This window comes from Pocillopora verrucosa, chromosome 4 (assembly GCF_036669915.1).
Source record: "Pocillopora verrucosa isolate sample1 chromosome 4, ASM3666991v2, whole genome shotgun sequence".
Taxonomy (NCBI): Eukaryota; Metazoa; Cnidaria; class Anthozoa; order Scleractinia; family Pocilloporidae; genus Pocillopora; species Pocillopora verrucosa.
In genome coordinates this window covers 26,181,502-26,202,323 of record NC_089315.1, presented here as the reverse complement: position 1 = coordinate 26,202,323, position 20,822 = coordinate 26,181,502, and the positions used below count along the sequence as shown (strand labels likewise).

General features: G+C 38.8%; 1 protein-coding gene across 2 annotated transcripts in view; it reads right to left on the bottom strand.

Annotated features, from left to right (window-relative positions):
- Positions 1-1,387: 1,387 nt before the first annotated feature.
- The window catches only part of LOC131779257 (adhesion G-protein coupled receptor V1-like), a 60,797-nt gene continuing 41,362 nt past the window's right edge, over positions 1,388-20,822 (bottom strand). Inside the window, exons 54-85 of one of the 2 annotated variants that reach the window (XM_059095779.2) lie at positions 20,482-20,708; positions 20,135-20,342; positions 19,443-19,533; positions 19,216-19,353; positions 18,488-18,666; positions 17,732-17,923; positions 17,011-17,206; positions 16,333-16,661; positions 16,045-16,200; positions 15,812-15,967; positions 14,668-14,787; positions 14,109-14,260; positions 13,450-13,657; positions 12,911-13,014; positions 12,603-12,719; positions 11,848-11,961; positions 11,354-11,428; positions 10,724-10,888; positions 10,150-10,216; positions 9,974-10,054; positions 9,522-9,625; positions 9,130-9,187; positions 8,698-8,820; positions 8,395-8,499; positions 8,056-8,178; positions 7,664-7,745; positions 6,728-6,830; positions 5,770-5,927; positions 5,197-5,318; positions 4,513-4,698; positions 3,589-3,654; positions 1,388-2,586 (exon numbers count right to left, since the gene is read on the bottom strand). In XM_059095779.2, the coding sequence (XP_058951762.2) occupies positions 2,317-2,586; positions 3,589-3,654; positions 4,513-4,698; positions 5,197-5,318; positions 5,770-5,927; positions 6,728-6,830; positions 7,664-7,745; positions 8,056-8,178; positions 8,395-8,499; positions 8,698-8,820; positions 9,130-9,187; positions 9,522-9,625; positions 9,974-10,054; positions 10,150-10,216; positions 10,724-10,888; positions 11,354-11,428; positions 11,848-11,961; positions 12,603-12,719; positions 12,911-13,014; positions 13,450-13,657; positions 14,109-14,260; positions 14,668-14,787; positions 15,812-15,967; positions 16,045-16,200; positions 16,333-16,661; positions 17,011-17,206; positions 17,732-17,923; positions 18,488-18,666; positions 19,216-19,353; positions 19,443-19,533; positions 20,135-20,342; positions 20,482-20,708 (4,575 nt within the window). In that variant the 3' untranslated portion in view covers positions 1,388-2,316. The remainder of the gene's footprint in view (positions 2,587-3,588; positions 3,655-4,512; positions 4,699-5,196; positions 5,319-5,769; positions 5,928-6,727; positions 6,831-7,663; positions 7,746-8,055; positions 8,179-8,394; positions 8,500-8,697; positions 8,821-9,129; positions 9,188-9,521; positions 9,626-9,973; positions 10,055-10,149; positions 10,217-10,723; positions 10,889-11,353; positions 11,429-11,847; positions 11,962-12,602; positions 12,720-12,910; positions 13,015-13,449; positions 13,658-14,108; positions 14,261-14,667; positions 14,788-15,811; positions 15,968-16,044; positions 16,201-16,332; positions 16,662-17,010; positions 17,207-17,731; positions 17,924-18,487; positions 18,667-19,215; positions 19,354-19,442; positions 19,534-20,134; positions 20,343-20,481; positions 20,709-20,822) is intronic. The other variant, XM_059095780.2, reaches the window with a different exon arrangement.

The following is a 20,822-nucleotide window of genomic DNA, read 5'->3' as shown; positions in this document are numbered from 1 at the left end:
TCATTACATCGGCACTTCACCGGAATAGTGCAATTATTTCATAACATCAGCACTTCACCGCAATAGCGTGTAATTATTTCATTATATCAGCACTTCACCGGAAAAGACTGCAGTTATTCAGAAGCCAATTGAAAGAAATTGTGCAGGAACACTTTCTTGGATAGCGGGAGAACGAGTACGGCACGAGTTCCTCCCGAGAACGGGAGGAACTCGTGCCGGCCAAAGATCTATTTTTTGCTCACATGTGCTGATCCGAAGCCCTTGAGCGTCTTTTATACAGGTTACATATCGAGCTGATAAGAGTGTGAAGGTGTAGTAGCGGAAGCGATTTTTTTTCCACGTTTGCTTTGTGGTATTCGTCCCGCTACGGCGGGTATGTTTGCTATGAGATAATAACGCGCTTCAGTCAATAATCGTTTCGGTTTACTTGGACAAAGGAGGTCCATCGACCACACAAATACAAAGCCAGAACAGTGTGCTATGGACAAATACGTTCTTAAGGTCTCTTTACAAGGTTTCAAGGTTTCTTTACAGAGAAAAAGGGAGAACACGAACGAATGTCTTGTCAGTCTAAGGATCGATAAAGTCATGGCTTTTTTTTCGAAAGCACAAGTTGGAAACACGAGCCTACCGTTAGTTGAATATTCTCTAACTTCATTGCACTACAACTTACTTGTAATTACGAATAGAACCGTTCTCTCTGCTGTGACCGGTGGCAAGCTATCAAGAAAATCCTCGAGGTTTCCAATTATAGATACAAGTTGGCTTCTTTGCCTCCCGATCTTCACTTTCGTTTCAGATAAATTCACAATATACTAAATGCAAATGAGTTTAGAAATTCTCACGTGCAAATTAAACCCCAAGATAAACGGGAAGTTTTCTATGTTAGGATTGAATTTCAGCAAAGTTTTCAAAGGTATTTCTTGTAACTCATTCCTTGATTTTTTGTAAAATACAGTCTGTTTGGAAATATATTTGGATGGAGAGGAAGGAAAGAGGGCTGGGAAAACGCTTCTAAACAAGGAAATCAATTGCCTGACAAGAAAAATGATAAAATGAAGGAGAAAGGCCATACCTTAGGAAAAGAAGAGAGGCTAATATCGTTTCTCGGCGATTGATTTAGCAAGCTACGAGTGAGGGAAAATAAAAACGTGTTTTTGGACCCAACGTAATGACATAGTGTGAAGAAGGGATACACTGAGTTCCGCCAACGTCCATTCAAAGGTACCGCAAACAAGAAACTGGAATGACTAAATATCACTCATGTGAGGGGCCTCCGAATAGGAACCAGGAGAAGGAAAAAACAAAAAGAGTTCGAGAGAAAAGTGACTGAAAGAAGCGTGATAGAGCGGACAATTACGAGATGCATGGCAATTCTTATACAGTAGAAATACGTTTCTTTAATGTATTATTCCGCTTTTGTTCATATTCACACCACATTAAGCAAAATTTCATAGTTCAGTTAATCCATTCTAGACTAAACAAGCGTTTCTTGAGAGCACCAGGCTTTTAGTAAACAGCACATTAAATAAAGACATTTGGATATTTTTTTGTATTTCACAAATCCGTTCCTACAATTTCGAAGAAATACTTACATATATTAACACGCAATTAAATTTGATTAAACAAAAATTTATCTTTATCCATATTAGTCTTGGCTATTTTTCTACAAAATCGAAAAAAAAAGACCCACTTAGGGTCTTTCAAAAAATAAAAAAAAGAAGCGATACAAAATCTAGAAACGAAAATATATCTTTGAGCACGGGCCAAAAATAAACGTATGTAGGGTTAAAACGGCCTGATTTAAAATGTTCAGCTATTTCGACATTCTTTTAAAATATCTCGTAATGTTATGAATGGTTGAAGTATAATGTTAAGTCACACTTATATAATATCTCTCAGCGCGGTAAATAAAGTGGCAGGGCAGCTACATAGTGCTTTCCGATCTCAGAGTACAAGCTGTTAAGGGTAGGTTTCGTTTGAATTCTTCAAGATATCTACTTCCAAATAATTTTATTCAATTCCTTCAAAACATAAATTTCCATTCAGTAAAAGGGACACGACCAATGTTTGGCTTGATAAAACAAGAAAGCACTTCAATATAGAATTTTTTAGAAAAGGATCAGAAAAAATACCTGGATTCCAAGGACTAACTTGGAAAGTTGAGGCCAAATATTTAAAGCACAAAACCTTATCAAATTATTCATTATTGCATGGCAGTCATAATGGTTTAGCACATCATCTGTACAATTATTAAGCTTCTGTTTATACAGTAAGAGTAAATAAAATAGAAAAATGTTCACACTGGAGCGTTTGTTATAAATGTGTATCGGCGATAGAGATTCTTCTCATTGCATACTGTTCATCTCCCGGATCACCCATATCCAGGTCCTTTTCCTCGTCCATTGTTGGTTCAAATTGGCCCCCAGTCTTCAACGCAATAATTAGGTCGTCAAAGTCTTGGGTATCATCGTCATCTTCGTACATCTCGTTTACTCGGCCTAGGCTATCGGTGTCGTCCAGGTTGACGAACATTTTGCGACTTCCTTTTGGAGTGGCTCCATAATCTAGGTCGTCCCAGTCAGCCTGGAATTAAAAAAAAGAAACCAGTTTAACCTGATCGTCCCAGAGGCTGAATCAGTGCTATGAGAGAACACGACAGAGTTCATTCAGACCTTTACACCAAGGCCCAGCAGTTCAAAGGGCGGATAATTCCCTTCAACGAATAAATCGCTCTCCAGAGGATACGTGTCAACAAAACCTTCTGTGCTATCCACTGGATGGCGAGCTATCCAGTGGATAGTGTTATCAACCCTTTGAACAACCAGGCTAGAAGGCGAAGGGACCAAACACAACTATTTAGCAAAAAACATTATAATAAAAGCACTGTTTACAAAAATCAAAGATGAATATTTGACAGATAGAGTCATGACACAGATAATAAGTTACAGTGTACATATATTTTAACCTAAAAACTTTAATTCATAAGACATAGGAACAAATAAAAATTACAATTACAATTGTCATATAAATATCAACGCATCATTAACACTTAAATTTTTAGGGTTAATGGACACACAAAAACCAATTAAACATACAAAAAAAATCCAGTGACCGTAAGAGAGATTGAATGTACTAACCACATTGGAATAAGGTGTTAGGTTAAATCATTTCCTTGATCGTTAGTATTTAAAATTTTAGATGTTGTCACAATATGTATGCGCAAACGTGCCTTTTAAACAAACTTTCATATGATACTTTTTAATTTTAAAATCATTTAATGGTTTTTGATGAAGACCTTTTTCAAATACGAATTTCGCTACCTTTCATTTTATTGCAACACAAGTTATCTTCACGGAAGATATTTTCGTGTCAGAAAAATAAAGGGAAATAATGAAAAACTTCTTTTCCCAACCGCAAAATTTAAATTTGGTAAAGAGCATAAGCGCATATCTTTCACTTCTTTATAAATTTTAACTCTCTTTCCAATTTTAATCATGAATCTGCCATAACAGAGGTAGCAAAATAAAGTCTTTTGAATAAGGTTCCTAGTCTTGATTTTAAAAAAATTATGCGGTCAAAACTAACAACAACTCTTGCAATCGGATATCCAACAACGGATCCGCTTCGTCTTTCAATTCTCGTCAAATAAACCTGACTCGGTTGAAGAGAAAAAAACAAATAAAAAATTATAATTGTTATTGACATGCAACTATCAAGGCATCATTTACACTTAAAATGCTTTAACACCTTAATTTAAATCGTGCAATCTTAGTGAAAGCCGTGGAAAACATAAGGGCCGGTTATTTAATCAAAGTTTAGCCCTTGTTTAACGAAACTGCGTTCAAACCTTTCGTCAATTTAGCTGAATCTTTTATCTGAACATTCGTTCTTGTGAACAGTGTCAAGAGGGGCTAAAGCTAATACTGGAAGGACATTTATTTAATTAAATCAACTTTCTTAGAGAGAATCCCTGAGGCCCATTGCCTGCGTAGAACCGCATTTTGGATTAAATCTCGTGTAAATAACCGGCCCAAAGTATTGAACAAAAATTGAAAACGATCGATATCCTTTCTTTCTCCACTTCCTCAAAAAAAAAAAAAGACTACAGCCGATTGACTGCGTGTAGATATCCGTTCCCCGCATTCCATGCCTATCAATCATTCAGCTAGCTAGAATCTAAAACGCATTTTCAGGCTTTGGTGAAGAGAATAAGGCTGCGATTTGAGAGAGGGCTGGGACCTACGTGGCCGGTCACTTTATTGTGGTTACACGCTGAAGTTCATGAATAAAACTGGACTTTCAAGATATTTTTAAGCTTGGAAGTTAACGGTTTTTATGAGTCTTGCAGTAAATTCTAGCTGCGTGCTTTGATATTTAAATTTTATTTTAAATTTTCTAGAGAAGTTTATTTTTAGTTCAAATTTCTTGCAGCGTTAGCTGACGACAAGGTTCAACTCCATGATTCCACGAAAAGCGTGTGGTCCAGTGCAGAATTTTGCTAACTCTTACCGGCTCGTCCGGAGAATTCCTCATTCGTTTGAGGCTGGCTATGGAGTGTTGAGGACTTGGGCTGTCTCTAAACAGGTCGTCACGTAATTCTATTGGTGGAGACATGGATGGGAATGCAAACGACCGCTTAAATACACCGCGTAACTGATTCCTCATCAAGCAATACCAGATGAAAATGTATAATGCCTGTAATGATAAACCAATGGATGAAAAGTGTAATTTTAAAACAATGTAGCTACACAACATTTTCAATCTTAAATGAAGTAAGTCTCAGTTTTCCCTGTGCCTCGTTAGGGACCTTAAGCAACGCCAAGGAAGACGTCGATCAAAAAGATAAATTTCTTCTTCTAGTTACAGAACTTCACAAATGGTTGGACGTGTTTACCGCCTCTCACGGCGCTATAACTTTACTCGTGAACAGGGTTGAGTTCAAAATAGAAACTTTAAAAATTTTTGCCGTCGGGGTTTAGGTTCTCATACCACAAACATTTTGGTGATTTCACGTTGTTGTTTTGCGGAGGACGGCTAAGAAATGTACAAGGATTTTAAACGAATGTACTGAGCTATTGTTCTGCTCACTAGATCTTTAATTTCGTCACGTCCTTCTCCCCGTGGTTTGGATAAAATTCCCTATAACCAGTACTAACACAAAAATTAAACTTAGAGTAAGTCACAGATCCTTACCAGTATTCCGTCAGAGATCACAAACAAAATAAGCAGCCAATCGTATCCAAAGGCCAAGTGAAATCCAGCAAACAACCACACCAATGTAATCAGAAAAAAGAGTCCAATAACATAGCGTATTTCTAAACCGAGGTAGAAAAAAAATAAAAACATTTTAATAGTTAAATAAGGAATCACTTGAAAATGGAACCTACGCTATTGAGGGGGCTGGAACTAGAAGAGAAAGCTGTTTAAATCCAAATTTCAAAGGCTTCCTCCTATATCTCCATTTTGATCTTTTCGCTTTTAATGGACCGCATTTCTAAATCGAATTGACCCGAAAGGCCAATCAGAACTAAAAAAACGTACCACAAAGAGCCAATGAGGGTTCTGAATCGTGGGAGAGCAGGCGTGACTAGGGTGCGATTGGTTTTAATTTACTTCTGCTTGGTTAAGAGGATTGTACGAATGCTCTAGAATAACCTCAGAGTAAAGAGCAGATCCAAGTCAATTTCTAGTAGAAAATTAAATTTCGATTTAAAACTGCTCTTGAGTGACTGTAACTTCTTAAGGGAGGAAACTCATATTAAGTACCTTTTATGTTGTAGTGCCCACGGAAAATGTCATCGTAGTGTTTCCATTGTGGAGTGACCAGGTATGCCTGTGTGAAGATCAAGGCCACGCCCATCAGCAGCAGGAGGATTGGGCCAACAACACTGGCAAGAGCAGCGTATGTGTTTGGTATAAAACACCTGGTGAAACGTAAAATAAAAATGTTAACAGAAACTATACTTAAAAAAAACTGAAGAGTATCCTAGGGTTCAAAATCAAAACCGGAAGATCACGTTTTCAAATAAACTTTTAAGGCAGAGAATGGTTTGAACTGCGTTTTTCTGTTTCTGTCCTGGGTGATCTTTTGTGATTTTGCTCTAAGTCATAAGTTGAGCTTCTTCTTGTTCAATACTTTTCGCCATTTGTGCCCATTAGGCCCAATTTTGGGAAAAAATTGCAGGTTGCGATGTCGTCTCAAACAGCTTTTAAATGAGATGTGTTACTCATGAGTTTGAGAGCAGAATCACAAAAGATCAAAACAAAATTTAAAAAACGGCATTAAATGCAACAGCATCAGTATTGAGACTGCCTTAGTGTTTCCTGAAGTAATTAATCTCCATCTTTCCCCACCCTCCATGACCTGCCCCAAAAGTTCACTAGATGAGAGAAAAGAACGACCATTTCAGCTGATAACAGATTAGGATTTAACCTTTTATCTCCCAGTAGTGATTACCATGAAATTTCTCCCTGTAATATCCATACATTTTTCAGCAAACAGGTAATGAGAACATTTAAACTTATCAGGTAGAATCCGCTATGTTGATCCAGCGCCAGTTCTCATAACTAATTTACAAGGAAATGTTTAGCAGCTCAAGGGAAGAATTAACAATCAGATCTTGGGAGTTTAAGGGTTAAATCTTCTTTGAGAGTTTGGCGAAAATAAAAAACATGCCGCTTAAGAAAAAAGGGGAACCATTTGAGGAACACATCTCCAACTTACATGTCTCCATTACTATGAACATCAGCATATGCTTCAGTGAACTCCCAATTGAGGGCAAGTTGAGTGACAAGGATATATATCACAATGACCACAACAGGCATCCCTGAGAAATACAAACGATGAATCACGTCAGTCATAACGTATCAGGCATTGCTAGATTGTATCCCTCCGCAAGGCTATTAACAGAAATTCTACTCGCTGATGAAACGATTTACCATATAAACTACGGTGTTACACAAGGATTTCCAGCCCTGAGAAAAGCCGTAACAACACACGTGAAAAAATATGGTATTTTTTATGGTGAATAGATCGCACCAATTAGGGCCAATCATACTACAGGGACCACAAGTGATCTCAAAATGGATGTGATAAATAAGATAAACAAACTGATACACGGTTGCTTGTATATATGAAATTTCTCTTCTCGAGTTCAACTCGACATCTCACTCGTTCGCTGCGCTCACTCGTAAGCTATTGAGTTGAACACTCGAAGAGAATTTCCACATCTACGCGCGCCCATGTATCATTCTCTATATCATACATTTACTACAAGCGTGCATCAAAAAAAAAACAATAACAACAACAAACAAACAGATAAACGGGTAACTCGTTATCATTTGACATCACATCTTGATGTGACGTCAAAGTCTCTTATTTTATCAGAGAGAAGGTAAAGAGCATGTAGAGGAGAAAATTATTCACTCGATCATGAGAATTAACTCCCAAGATCGCATTGGTGATTCTCCTTACTGTCTGCCATAAAATTCCTATGATGTGAATTTGGAGAATTTGGCATTGGATCAACTAATAACCCCCTCATTGATATTTTACTTTAGTCTTGTCACTTCTATGCTTGATATTATATTGATATTGTAAGGAGAAATTCTGTCTTGATCACTCATGGGAGTTAAAAGGTTAAACAGAATCAGCACTTACCCCATCCAACACTCAAGAACATGACCAGTTTCCTGTCGGTGTGCTCGTCATTCAAAACGAAGACACGCCATAGATTCCATCCCTAAAAGCACAAAACAGAAATAGCCTAATTGCATGTATCTCATTCACAAACACTGTTACTGTAATGTATTGATTACCGCAAAGGTGAATACTCTTTTACTAGAGAACCAGCGTGGAGCCCTATCACAGCTTTATCATTTTTGGAACTGCGTAATAGCTGTATCTTCTTTTTTCTTTTTACGTTATGAATCGTATAAAAACCAGTTCCCACGGCAGAAACAGTGGGACAAGTATGAGCAAAATCTTAGTGTAGCTGTTGTGCTGTACACAAAGATTAAATATTCCTTGCACTTGTTAAAAAATTATCATACCTCAATGAACATCCAAGAAAACTGGCAAAGGAAGAAGTAATGAATAAACAAGGCCAAAACTGAACAGCGAGTAGGTTCCTCCACTAATTTCGGGCTGAGATACGCGCCCAGAACATACATCAACTGAAACAGAGAAAGAAGATACCGTTTAATATAAGTTTAATTAAAAGCAGAAACGTTTATTAGGACTTAAAGACGACGGAAATGATAGCGTACAGACCCTGAGCTGTTCGAGCTGACGTCAATGGACTCAGCATCAGCTTTACTTATATTGCTGCATAAAATAAACAAATGCTCCTATTATCATATGTATCAAAAGTATCAAAACAAATTGTTCACCTGAGCCATCATACAAGCGAAAAACAAATGAATCAATAGCTTGGCAGCAAACATGTTCTCGACAGAGCATGCGTGGTGGATAACCAAGGCGGCGAAAAACGCTCCCTAATAGCAGGAAAAAAAAAGAGAAGTTAATTTCAATTTCCTATTAGGAAAACAGGAATTTCTTGATGCTAGCATCTTCACAATTTCGCGGTTGAAGATATTCTCAAGGGAGAATATCACCAAGAAAACTCCACTGTTCTTCTTTTTCAAGGAAACCTCGCCATCTCGGAAATAAAAATAAAAGTTTATGTAACATACCATACAGACAAAGCAGACGATGAAAAAGTAAATCTTATATCCAGTCCTGTTGTCGCTCTCTCCTTGAGCTGCAAAGATGGACAGGTGATCACACTGGCACTCTACGTACTCAGCTTTGTCGCTCTGTTGAAGAGGGAAATAATCATCACCACAATATTCACTCTTTGTATTACTAATACCACTGATCAAAATGGTTCAGAGCATATAATTCAACATGACTATTCCTCAGTATAAATTTGAAAAACCTGTTAGACAGGTAAAATGCCAAAAAATGTCTGACTCATACAAGAAGTTTTTACTATTTCAACTTAACAGATGGTATTCCCTGAAGCAAAATTAATATATTCCATGAAAAGATGATACACAAAATTCAAGACATATAGCCATGCAGGAATGCAAAGAAATTAATGTTTTTGATAAAAAGATATTTACCTTTTTAGTGCAGCCTTCTGTAGACCAAGCTGACTTGGAGTGATCCCAAAAAACGCAACTGAAAAAAAAAAAAAAAACGGATGGTAACTTCGATTGACGCCAAATGAACATGTTATATAAGGGAAGACAAAGGCATAAGAGCCACAACATACGGACGAGTTTTTGGGCTACAGGAATGCTTACCTCCCCTAAATGTAAAGATGGTATGACGTTATTAAAAACATGTGAAAATTATTACGCGGAAAGCAGTTATTTCTATTCAATTACATCAACAATGAATGAATTTATCCAGAGCAGAAGTGAAATTCTACAACTTTGGTAACAATTTCCACAACTTTCCTCGTCGAGGATAATTCAGACAACAATGAATGCAAGAGTCAGCTGCGACTTACTCGGCTCCTTTGGGAGTGACTCTCTTTTTGTCCGTGTAGATGCGATATGTAACTGGATTTTGACTGCTAATAGATGGAGTCTCATTCAGTGAAGTGGAGAGCACCTGGAAAACATATCAAACCTTTGTCATTGTAGCTTCAGAATATTATGCAAGTGGAGGGAAGGAGAGGGAGAAAGGAATGGGAGGAAGAAGAAATAAATGGGAAAAAGTAACGGTACAAGGTCGAATGATACGTGAAAAAACAAACAAAGATATGTATACAGGCAGTAAAAATTGTAAACCAAAAAAGACACAGAAAGCATCAGTTCGCTAAGGACGAGAAAACAGAAAGGAGATCAAAAACAAAATGAGACAAATACAAACGCACTGAAAAAAAACGAGATACCTGGCGAAAAAAAAAAAAAAAAAAAAAGGAATTCTGTGATTCAAGACAAAAAAAACGATTCTTACCTTTTCGTTGATGACTGGAGGTCTGTTAGGTTTGTTGAACCAGTGAGCAGTTTGGTAATCGATGAAGTGAACATCGTTACACTAAAAAGGAAAAAAATGTCAGATCGTTCCGGACCGCAAGGTAACTATTTCGAAAAAGAATTATCAACCAAATTCAAACTATACATAACACAAACCTCGCTTGATGAAGAAGATGAAGAGGAAAACATACGTGATGGATACTGGAAGTAATCTTCCCCTTTCCTAAAAAAGAGATAATTGTATAAGATATCGGCAAAACAGCCTGATTCAGTTAGCATTATAACGAAACACAGGGAGGTGCAAAATGAATATTTTCCCTGTTACCTTTTTTCCCTTCGAAAGAAAAATTATGAGAAGATTATGTAGCAGTTAAATAATCCGGTTTCCATGGCGTGAAGAGTATTTCTCACCCTGGATTAGATGGATGGTAGACCAGCGCAAGTTACCTCAGAAAGTTTATCAAGTTTTTCCAGTTTTTAGATACCCATTTAAACTCCTGAATCGAGAGAGAGGGGGGCACTATGGAGATTCAAGATTTTACCAGGGCCTTTGCATCTGAGTGTTACACCTTCGACAGGTTCCGCAAAAATGGATCTTATACATGGACCGCTAACATTCATTAGATATATCTCTAAACATCTTTTCAAAGAGAATCAAAGAGTTCGTTTTCCTTAAGAGGACAACGTTACATGTAAGCTTCTGGCATATGTTTGAGGGTTAGTGTCATACCCGGCAGCGACTTTTAGCCCGTTCAGTTGAGAAGGCGATCGTCTAAAGCCTTTCACTGTAGCGCGTTGACCCTGAAGGGATGCACCATCCTCGTCTGGGCAGGGTAAACCATACATCAGAGAAAATGCAAACGTTTCAAAAACTGTGGAGAGTTTGTCTTGACCCCTGAAAAATCAAAGTAGAACGACACATCGAACTTTAAGTTATTGTTATTGTTGCTGGTTTTTTTTTTTCTTTTCGCTTTTCCTTTTTTTTAAAGAATAACAGTAATGATAAAAATAACGATAAGAATATTTTTTTAATGAGTCACTACAAAACCAAGTTTTCAAACCATTCCAGTATTCAAAGGGGCCCATAAGAACTCAAAGTAAAGACAAGCAAACAGCTCAAAGTGCGAGAAGACGTTCACGACAAAGTGGCGATTGGCTTCGGCATCTGATTGATGGAGAGGGTAGTGCGAGATTCTTTTAAACCAATCACATAGCGAAGCGAAGAGAGGTCAGTACAACACTGGAATACTTTCGATACTGGAATGGAAATAGTCTTAAATGTCACAGAAAGTATGAAAGCCGCTTTACTGCTATTTCCTCTCAAAGTGTAGAGATTACTATGTTAGCAATGAACACTCACCTCGTGTCATCTCGACTGGGTTTCAATAATTCGTCAAAGATGTCTAAAAGAAGCTGTTTGGACGAGTCTCTCAACCTGAAAGACCAGCGTTTAAATTCTTATTATTCTCCACGACACTGCAACTAGTCATTTCATTTATGTTTGGAAGATATATGACATTATCTAAACGTCTTCCAATAGGCCTTTTTCGATGTATAGCTTAACAGAGCTAAGCGGACGCGTGATAAAGGAATTGAACGAGGCCACTTGTTCATTTACTAATTGCTTGTGTCCTCTCAGTTACAAATCTGGGAACCATATTTGTAGGCCACTTTCTGGAACCATCTGTTACTCCCAACATAACAGCAAAGAAACGGCAATGGAGGATAAAGATCGACGTGGGTAGAAAAGAGTCATCCAGCGGAACGTTAATGAGCACAGACCTTCCAGCGGTCTGCCGCTACTTATCCAGCACTTAAAGCTTAACACAAAACTGATTCAACCTCTATACTTACGCTGTACCCTGGCTCTTCTTGTCGCCTAAGATGATGTTAATTGTGTCCATTGTTAGAGTCAGTCTGTCTTCATCCAGCGTTGTCTGTATGTTCGATTTCAGTTCCGTGAGGATCCTTTAATTCCAACCAAATTAAATAAATTAACTACTGAGGAAATGTAAGTTCGTATACGGCACAGCTCCTCTAGGTGGAGACGTTGTCAATATATTATAGTCAAATACAGTTTGCTCCAGATTTACTTCACTATTGCCTCTGGTATTGCTCAAAGTTTCACCTCCTTCACGAACTACTCTCCACGCCTCTGGAGAGCTGTTTTTCAAACTTAGAACAGACTCTTCTTGTCAGATGACGGCAAACACGGCACCCTAAAAACGATTTAATAATGACACCTATACAACCACCGGACCTAACAGAGTGCGCATCGAAATCGTGATTGGTTTTAATTTTCCATCTGATCGGTTAAGAAAGTGGCACAAGTTTTCTGGACGAGCGAAGTAAAGCAAAACCAATGCAATCTCAGGGTAGTTTAGTGTTAGAGTTAATAACGTAAATTGGCCATCGTAGAGAATTTAAAGGCGGGGCCAATTCACGTTATCAATTCAGTTTACAACACTAAATTACACTGTTATACTCTCCCCCCGACGCAGCACCACCGTTACCTAAGAGACTTAGCCCCTTTTATTCAATACAATCTCAGTTTATTTTCGACACTCAGTTGAAAGTTGCTCTATGAATTAGTCATAGGAAATTCTTACTCGTCAATCTTTTCATCAGAAAGTGGAGTTTGAATGGCTAAGGCTCGCAATTTTAGGAACATCGTTGTCTCTTTGTCGTCTGAAATCGTCACGAAGGATATACTGTCATTCAAGATCCTAGAAAAAAGGATGAGGATAATGACTATTTGAAAATACCATGGCCCGGAAAGGATGACTAGTGCATCCCACAGAGCCACCTTAAAAATTGTTCTCTGTATTAAGTATGACTAACTGCTTTAATGTTGTAATGGATAATTCAATAAATAATTAAATTTAAACATTTGAAAACACATGACCAGGCAACTCACTTTGCTCCTCCAGTAGCGTTGAGCAACACGACCTCAAAGGCTTTTGGGTACTTGGTGGAGGAAGCCTCTCTTGGAGTTAAAGCAATTGTTATCAGCCGCGACGTCTAAAGAAAAACAATAAATGGTTTGTTTACTGTTCCTCTTTAGCTAAAAAATGACGCTAAACTGCGCCCCCACGCTAAAAATATATGATATAGAAACAAAATTTACACTTTACGTTGGCATCTGCCTGTCTCTCTACTAGTGACAATAATGTTCTTATTGAGGCTCGATGCATTGGATTCCAACTTCCCATCTTCAATCGATTGTCACTTGTAAAAATCAAACAAACCACTTTCGATTGCGGAGAAAAGGAAAAAATATATGCACGGGAAATACTCGAGACTGACAACGTTTTTTTTTTTTTTTTCTTTTTTTTCCCAGGTATCGTTCATGGCACAAACATGCAAAAATCATTGCTTAGCAAGCTCTCACTAATCATCTTTTTTTTTTTGGCATATACGGTCAGTCACAAACAATTGATGAGCCAGCGAACTTACTTCTCCTTTTGTGAATCTTATGGAAGTGGCAGTAGGCTTCACGTAATCTTGTCCAGCGAATGCTTGGGAGGTCTCCAGGCCTGGCTTTGAAGTGAATCTATCAGGGAGATCGCGTGTTTTAAAGTAAACAGTGACGTCATTGTCTTTCCCATGGTTCCGGATGACCTGAAGAGACATTTCGGTAGCAGTCTTGTCGACAGTTGTGTAGCTAAGAGAGACAAAAAGATGGAATTTCAACGATGATATGATTCGTAATCGTACGGGACCGTTTCAGAATAGTTTTCATCGCAAAGTGATGTGCGGTTTTGATGTGTGGTTTTGCGGTTTTGTTGTTTTGTCACTCAGTGAGGCCAAGTGAAACTCAAACCTCTAGTTAAAGTTGGATAGTGCAGATCAAGACAATCAAACAAAAAACCATTGTGTGACATGATGATAATCAAACTGATATACATGGGAATGTTGTAACGCAACAGCAGCAGCAACAGCATCAACAACAAAAGTGGAACAACAACATACATTTACAGATGCAGTTGCTCCAACCTTCTTCGTTTTGCATAACATCATGAAAAAATTAGTCTTACACTAGAAAAACTACATCTGATTTGTTAATATTTAAATAAATATATAACTAAATAAATAATAACGGGAGAACAACTTACACGGTGTCCTTGTGGAAGGCGACCGTTCCATTGGGGTAGTCACTCTCCAGAACATTGATTACCGCGGAACGGAACTGAGGATTAATTCGCGCCTGGCTACCACTCACAATATCATTTAAATCCACATGAAAGCTGGAGGCCCGCTCAGGTATCTAGAAATCAATGGAGATCTCGTTCGAAATGATTCCAGAGAAAAAAAAAGCGTCGCAAACAACACTGGAAGGATGGGAAGAGTGATATGCACCAAACTTCTTCGCGATAGAATTACTTCTTGGATTACCGAAAAAACATATTCGTAACGTTTGCGCAGTGCCTAAAAAAAAAATGGGACCATATCTAGTTCTTTGCAACCTACCGTAAAACTCTTGGAACACTTAACCTTTCACCAACTCGTAGTCACTATCCAACTTTAAACCCGGCAGTGTTAATGCAATGTTTCTTAGTGAAAACATTGCGATTACATCATAAACTTATGGGTAGCTTTACGCAATACCATTTGGGGCGGGAGGGGGGCTGCCAGCCAACTGATCAATACATCTTGCGTTTAAGGAATACTTACAGCATCATTTTTCATAGTGATGACAAGATCTTGCTGCTGCACACCACTGGCAAATCTAACTCTTCCTTCAGACGCTTCGACCTGGTCACGAAACTCACTTTCACGAACACTCCACGAAACCTTAGCACAAGAAATTACGATTGCAAATAAGTATGGTCTAGAGAACATACAACTTTTATTTCCAGTATCAAACTTCGTTTTTCATAAATCAGTTGCGCTAAGTAAGGTATATAGCCTTCGGCTCCTAACTTCTAATGAACAAATAATTCTTGTAGCATTTCCCAAAGAAACTGAAAACAGAACGCAAGAATCCAACAAACAAAACAACGATAGCAAGGTAATATCCAAAAACATCATTAAAAGATTTTTAAAGAGAAGGTTATTTTCTAGTTAGGTAGCTTGGAATAAAGAATTTGAAAAAAAGAAAAAGAAAAATTGGAAAGCCAACAAGAACGGAGAGCAGGGAGTACGTTTCTATAGAAACTGTGGTACTGCGTCCGTTGGGTGTATGAGATAATTTGATTCTATCAAATGAGTTAATCATGTAAACTGGCCACCGTAGAGAGTTTCTAAAGCTGACATTTCGAGCGTTAGCCCAACTTCAGAGCTCTACATTTGCAGCGAAAGACGTCAATTCGGCTGTGAATTCTTAATATGTAATCTTTCCAATCACATTATGGAAAGAAACTGCTTGAACATAGCTTATAGTTTAAATGAGTTCGTGGAAATGTCATGGAATTACTACAGGAGCAGGAAAAATGAAAAGCCGAGGTTACCTACCACTAAAGAATCCGGAAGACAACCAGGTTGACAGAGAGAGGCCTTAACGACAAGAAGCAAATAAAGAATAGTAGAGTATAGAAGAAGAGGAAAAACAGTTGCCTTTTGCCAAGAAATTAAAAAAGCTAAGAAAAGAAGACTAGTAACCATCAATAATTCCTTCAAAGTTAGAAAAATGAGCCATAAAAGTTGAGTTGATAGTAAAAGAAAATTCCTGGAAAAAATAGGACAAAAAGGACAGCAAGAAAAAGAAACGGAGGTTTTGTTATCCAACAGAAATTTGCATAACTTCCCCTTACAAGTCACAGTCAACGCTACAGAGTTAGAGTTACACCTTCCTTTTCAAATACTTAGAGTTGCATACCTGAACTTCACCGAACGTGGCTTTCGATCTTTGAACTTTGAGTGTAGCTGATCTCCTCGGTCCATCCTCATCTACAGTTACTGACTGAGATCCAGGCACGAATCCTATCACTCCGTTCATCAGATCATTGCCTTCGATAGTGATTGTGGCCCAAGACTAAACAAAAATATAATACAGATCAAATTTTATTCATCACCAAACATGACTTGACCAGCGATGTATTTTCTCTATACCTGTAGCCCGCTGTCGGAATCAGTAGCAACTCTAGCTCCACCGCTGGCATCTGTCAAGTAAACCAAAATCTGTTCCTCCGGTTCAGGCAGTTCATCATCTTTTAACTCCAGTTGTACCTTTCTTACTTGTCCGTTAGCTGGTATTGGGTCTTGATCCTACAAAATTTGACCAAAACGTCACATAAGACAATACAAAAGAAGACCACTTTCGTCCTAAATTCTCAATCTACAGCACCGCCACTTAATTTTCACCAAACTCTCAAGAACATGAAAAGGAAAAACTCTTACGGGAAAGTTTACTCGTGTTGAGAGCGGCACGTAATCCGGCCCAGCCGTGGCGTTCTTCTCTCCCTTTTTCGCTGCAATGGCTTCTTTCAACGACTGCAAAGTGGGGCTCCAACCTTCCCCACCCCCGACAGTCCTTACAAGAACAGACACAGCGCCAAACGTCCCCTTAGTTCGACGCACTTCCAGCTCCACCATGCGAGATTTACCACCGGTCGCGTTTTCTGGGACTGTTATACGAGTATTGCTGAAACTGAAGATTCCCTGAGGGTCGTCATTGTCTTTGACTGTTATACGCACAGTCCTGTTCACACCCAGACGCGGTGAACCGCCTGAAAAAGTCAGAGATTGAAAGTGAGGTCCTCCACAACCTGGCAGAGCGTGACTTCGTTAGTTACGCACGCCTTCACAGTTACAAACTCAGTATCTTGCGAATGATGATGTATCCATGCCAATGAATATACCCTTGTTAATAAACCACAGTCCATCGTCAATTCGATAAAATACCACCCCACAATTGTCACTTTCAAAATAATTAAACACAAACCACCCTCAAGACAGAAGAGAGTTTTCCTCAAAAGAGAACAGAAGAAAGCTTATTCAGCCTCGAAAATTTTTCTGGAAGTAACTGTTCTGAACATAAACGAAGGTAATTCATGAAAATAGCAAAGAGATACATACTTCCAGTCACTGAAGTTAAGTTCAGAAAGAGTGTGCGATCTTTCTGCGGATTAGAATTTCCATCGTCCACGGTGACTTCAAATTCTTTACTGTACTCGCCATTTGCCATGTTGACACTACCCGAGGAACCTTGGAAGGTGTAATCCACCTTAATCGCGCCCAACACGCTAAATTGACGGACAACTCTGCATGTTACCTACAGAAAGTAATTGAAAAGTCAAACACGACACGTATGGCTATTACTCCATCGTTATGAGTACTAGGAGTACCCGAGGTCCCTCGGCTCCTCAGTCTCTCCCCCCCCCCCCCCCCCCTTCAGAATTTCGAGAGATTCCCCCTGACAATTTGCCAATTCTCAGTCTTACTCCCAAGAGTAGAGAGAGCCTGTAACAGCACAGATTTTTTCTATAGAAACACGGAGAAACAGACACAGAACACAGACCTTTAACTCTTTAACTCCCATAAACGACCAAGACAGAGATTCTCTTTACAAAATCACCACAGCAACAAGTAATGAGAATAGTGGAAACTGTCAAATATACGATTATCGGTTGATCAAAACCAGACTCTCCGGACAAACTTCATGAGAATTGGTAGACACCGAGGAGAATAACTATCGAGATCTTGGAAGTGAAAGGGTTAAAGCAGTCGGTAAACAACACGTCACAACGAATACGATGTAGAAACACAAAGGGTTATAATATTCCACAGAAATGTTTACCTTTCCACCTTCAGTGGCTGCTAGATGTTGTGACTCAGGAGCAACTTCGACGACTCCGCTGTACTCAATGAAAGCTGTCTGACTGGCTCCAACCACGACCGTTGCGCCCCCTGGGACAGCACTTGGCGTTTTGGCAAAGGCCAAGAACACGGAATAAATTAGCTTTTTATCAGGGACAATCACTGGATAAACCTAGCAACAACCACAGGAAAATATTAATCAATGTGACAAAAGCTATAAATTCCTTCACTAAGAAGAGCGCTCCTCATAAAGTGAATGATACAAACTAACTGATTGCAAATATGAGACAAAAACTCCAATTGCTATAAAAGACTTACTCTCTGACATACGAAACTCCAGTTGTGAAAAATTTTTAAATCAATTTAGGAATTTCTCAAGGGTAATGGATAAAATTTTATTTTGAAAGCAATCCCCATAACTAAAACAGAGCAACACTGGTTGCAAAAAGATATAATATGAGATAAAATCATTTGGAACAAAACGATGTACAGTAAAAAAAAATGTTGAACGGCAAAGCCTGGAGACGAATGAGAAAGAGAATATAAAATTAAGGTTGCTCTATCGTGTGCGAGAAAAACCGCTTTATAACACAAGATATAAAAACCTAAGCCCTCTGGCACCAACTATAACGGCTTGTAAATACCTTCAGTAAGAGAATACCACTCCTTATTTTTCTTTAGTCAGTTATGATGTAAAGGTAACACGACACACTCAAGTGCCCTTAAGAAAACTCACCTGAACCGAGAACGAATCCTCCTTTTTCGATCCAGTGAATGACAATAATTGGCTGGCTGGAAGCACTTTTCCCGCCACAAATCCATCAAAGGCTTTAAAAGGAAATCCAGAACTGACATTGACTGCAGCACTTCCAAACAAACCGGTGCGTACCACTTTGATCGACGGTACACTGTTACCTACGGGGAAAGAGGAGTAAAGCATTATGATTCCTATTCACTAAATAGTTAATGAAATACAGCAGAAACGCGAAACGAGAAAATCTAGAAGACCAAAATGTAACCTTGTGATCGATGCGTTAAAACAGAGCTTCGCTATCATAGGGATCCGTTGCAGAAAGCGCTGGTTACATCGGGGTTGTATCAGGTGTTCCAAGAATCTTAGAAATATGTTCGTGGCCATTAACTTAGTGCCCTATTCCGCACATTCCATATATCACAAGTCACGAATATCACAAGAAGACCAACGTCGCTGCTGTAAATTTACCTCGGTGGACTTTTCAATTAGGTGTTTTGCAATCTGTCTCAGTCTTCGCAACCCTTAGACTCTACAGTCACCTTAGTGCTTCATTATTAAACAATGCTAATATTATGCAATTTCCTTGCAGCTGAATCGACTAAAAAACCTGTAACGAAACCCTTTGAAGCCTACTTATAAAGGGATCCATTAGGTTCATCTGAGAAGCTATACTACAATTGCGCAAAACAAAGAAATGTTTGTTAACGGACCTGCATCCACAGTCAGTCTCAAAGATTCGTCAGCAAACTTGAACACAGCATTGGCTGCATTTTCTGGCACCACAACTGTCTCATTAATGTCACTTGGTAAGCTGCTTGATAGCTTAGGGGTGATTGAAGTGGCTGGAACTGAACAGACACAGACACATAACGTTAATTCATTTCTATGACAAATCTCACTTTTGGAGAGGCATCACAACACAGGGCTACCAACCTACCTTGATTATCATTGTACCGAACTCCAGTCAGTGTAATAGTAAACGCAGAACCCAGCGCCAAGAAGGTTGTCAAGGCAACACTTGCCGAACCCTAATAGCCAAGAAAAATTAAAAAGCATTTACCGTTAAAATCACGGGTCACACGCGACGTAGGGCCCGAAAATTGAACACGAGCGTAACTGGTTAGAAGAGAGCTCTCTGAACCCCACGCCATTCCTAGCAATTTCAGGTTCAGTCCATGAAATTAGCTTAACCCTTGGCGTTCTGCGATTAGTCATTTCCTGTGATCCTTCAGTACACAGTAGTACACTGCTGACAACATTTCATTTATTCATTTTTTGATTATTATAATTTTTTCATGGTAGTTCACCATCTTGAAATGTTTACGATACTTTCACAAATATCGAAAAAAAATAAGATGACAAAAAAAATGTTTAAGCAAACCTAGAAAATTGAAACCCAAAATTGAGACGAGAAAGGTCCCTGGCAATTTCAAAACACCTTGACACACGAGCACAACGAAGCCAAAATTAAGTTCATTATAAGACGGATAGATTCCATTTTCTCTTGTGTCATTTGACAACAATGATCACAAAAGACGTCAAAATGTGCTAGGAATGGCAGTGAAGCACTTGCCATTCTTGGGAACAGACTCGCGACAAAATGAAATACTACTTATTTTTGCTCGTTACCTGGTTCTGCTTATCGGGAACCGTCACACTTCCTTGTACGTCCGAAGGGTACCCATCAGAGTGCCGCACCTCGTACTGTACATCAACAGCACCAAACGTCCCCTTCTCGCGCATCACAGAAAACTGCAACTCCCGACTGTTTCCGGAGACTTGAATCTTTTGCGCACCTGGTTGAAGCTTGAAAATTCCATGAGGATCATCGTTTGGCCTAGAATGGCAATAATCACAAGAACACTATATTTAACAGAATCAAAGTGCCATACATTACTATTACACAATGCCTGTGATCCAGACAAAAACAACAAAAGAGTTTCAAAAATAAAAAAGACGAAACAATGCCCACTAACCTTATCTTGAATGTGACATTGCTGGCTGACGAGCTAAGATCTGCGCCTCCATCTACAGACAGTATCGATAGTGTATAAACAGCTTCCAGCTCAGGAACGTCATCTGCTTTGATTTCAACAAAAATGTTCTTCAAGAAAACCCCAGAATTGAAGGTCACTGTACCAGAAGTGCTTGATAAGTCACGTGACCGCGGAGAACCTATTGGACTGGTTACCTGCCAGAAGACCTGTTAAAAAGGATTGTGCTTGAGCGAGTGTGCTGAGTGTTAGATTACTTTAAAAGCACATACCAAGAAAACAAAACCACCATTCCACACTTTGGTTGGTCTAAAAGTTGCATA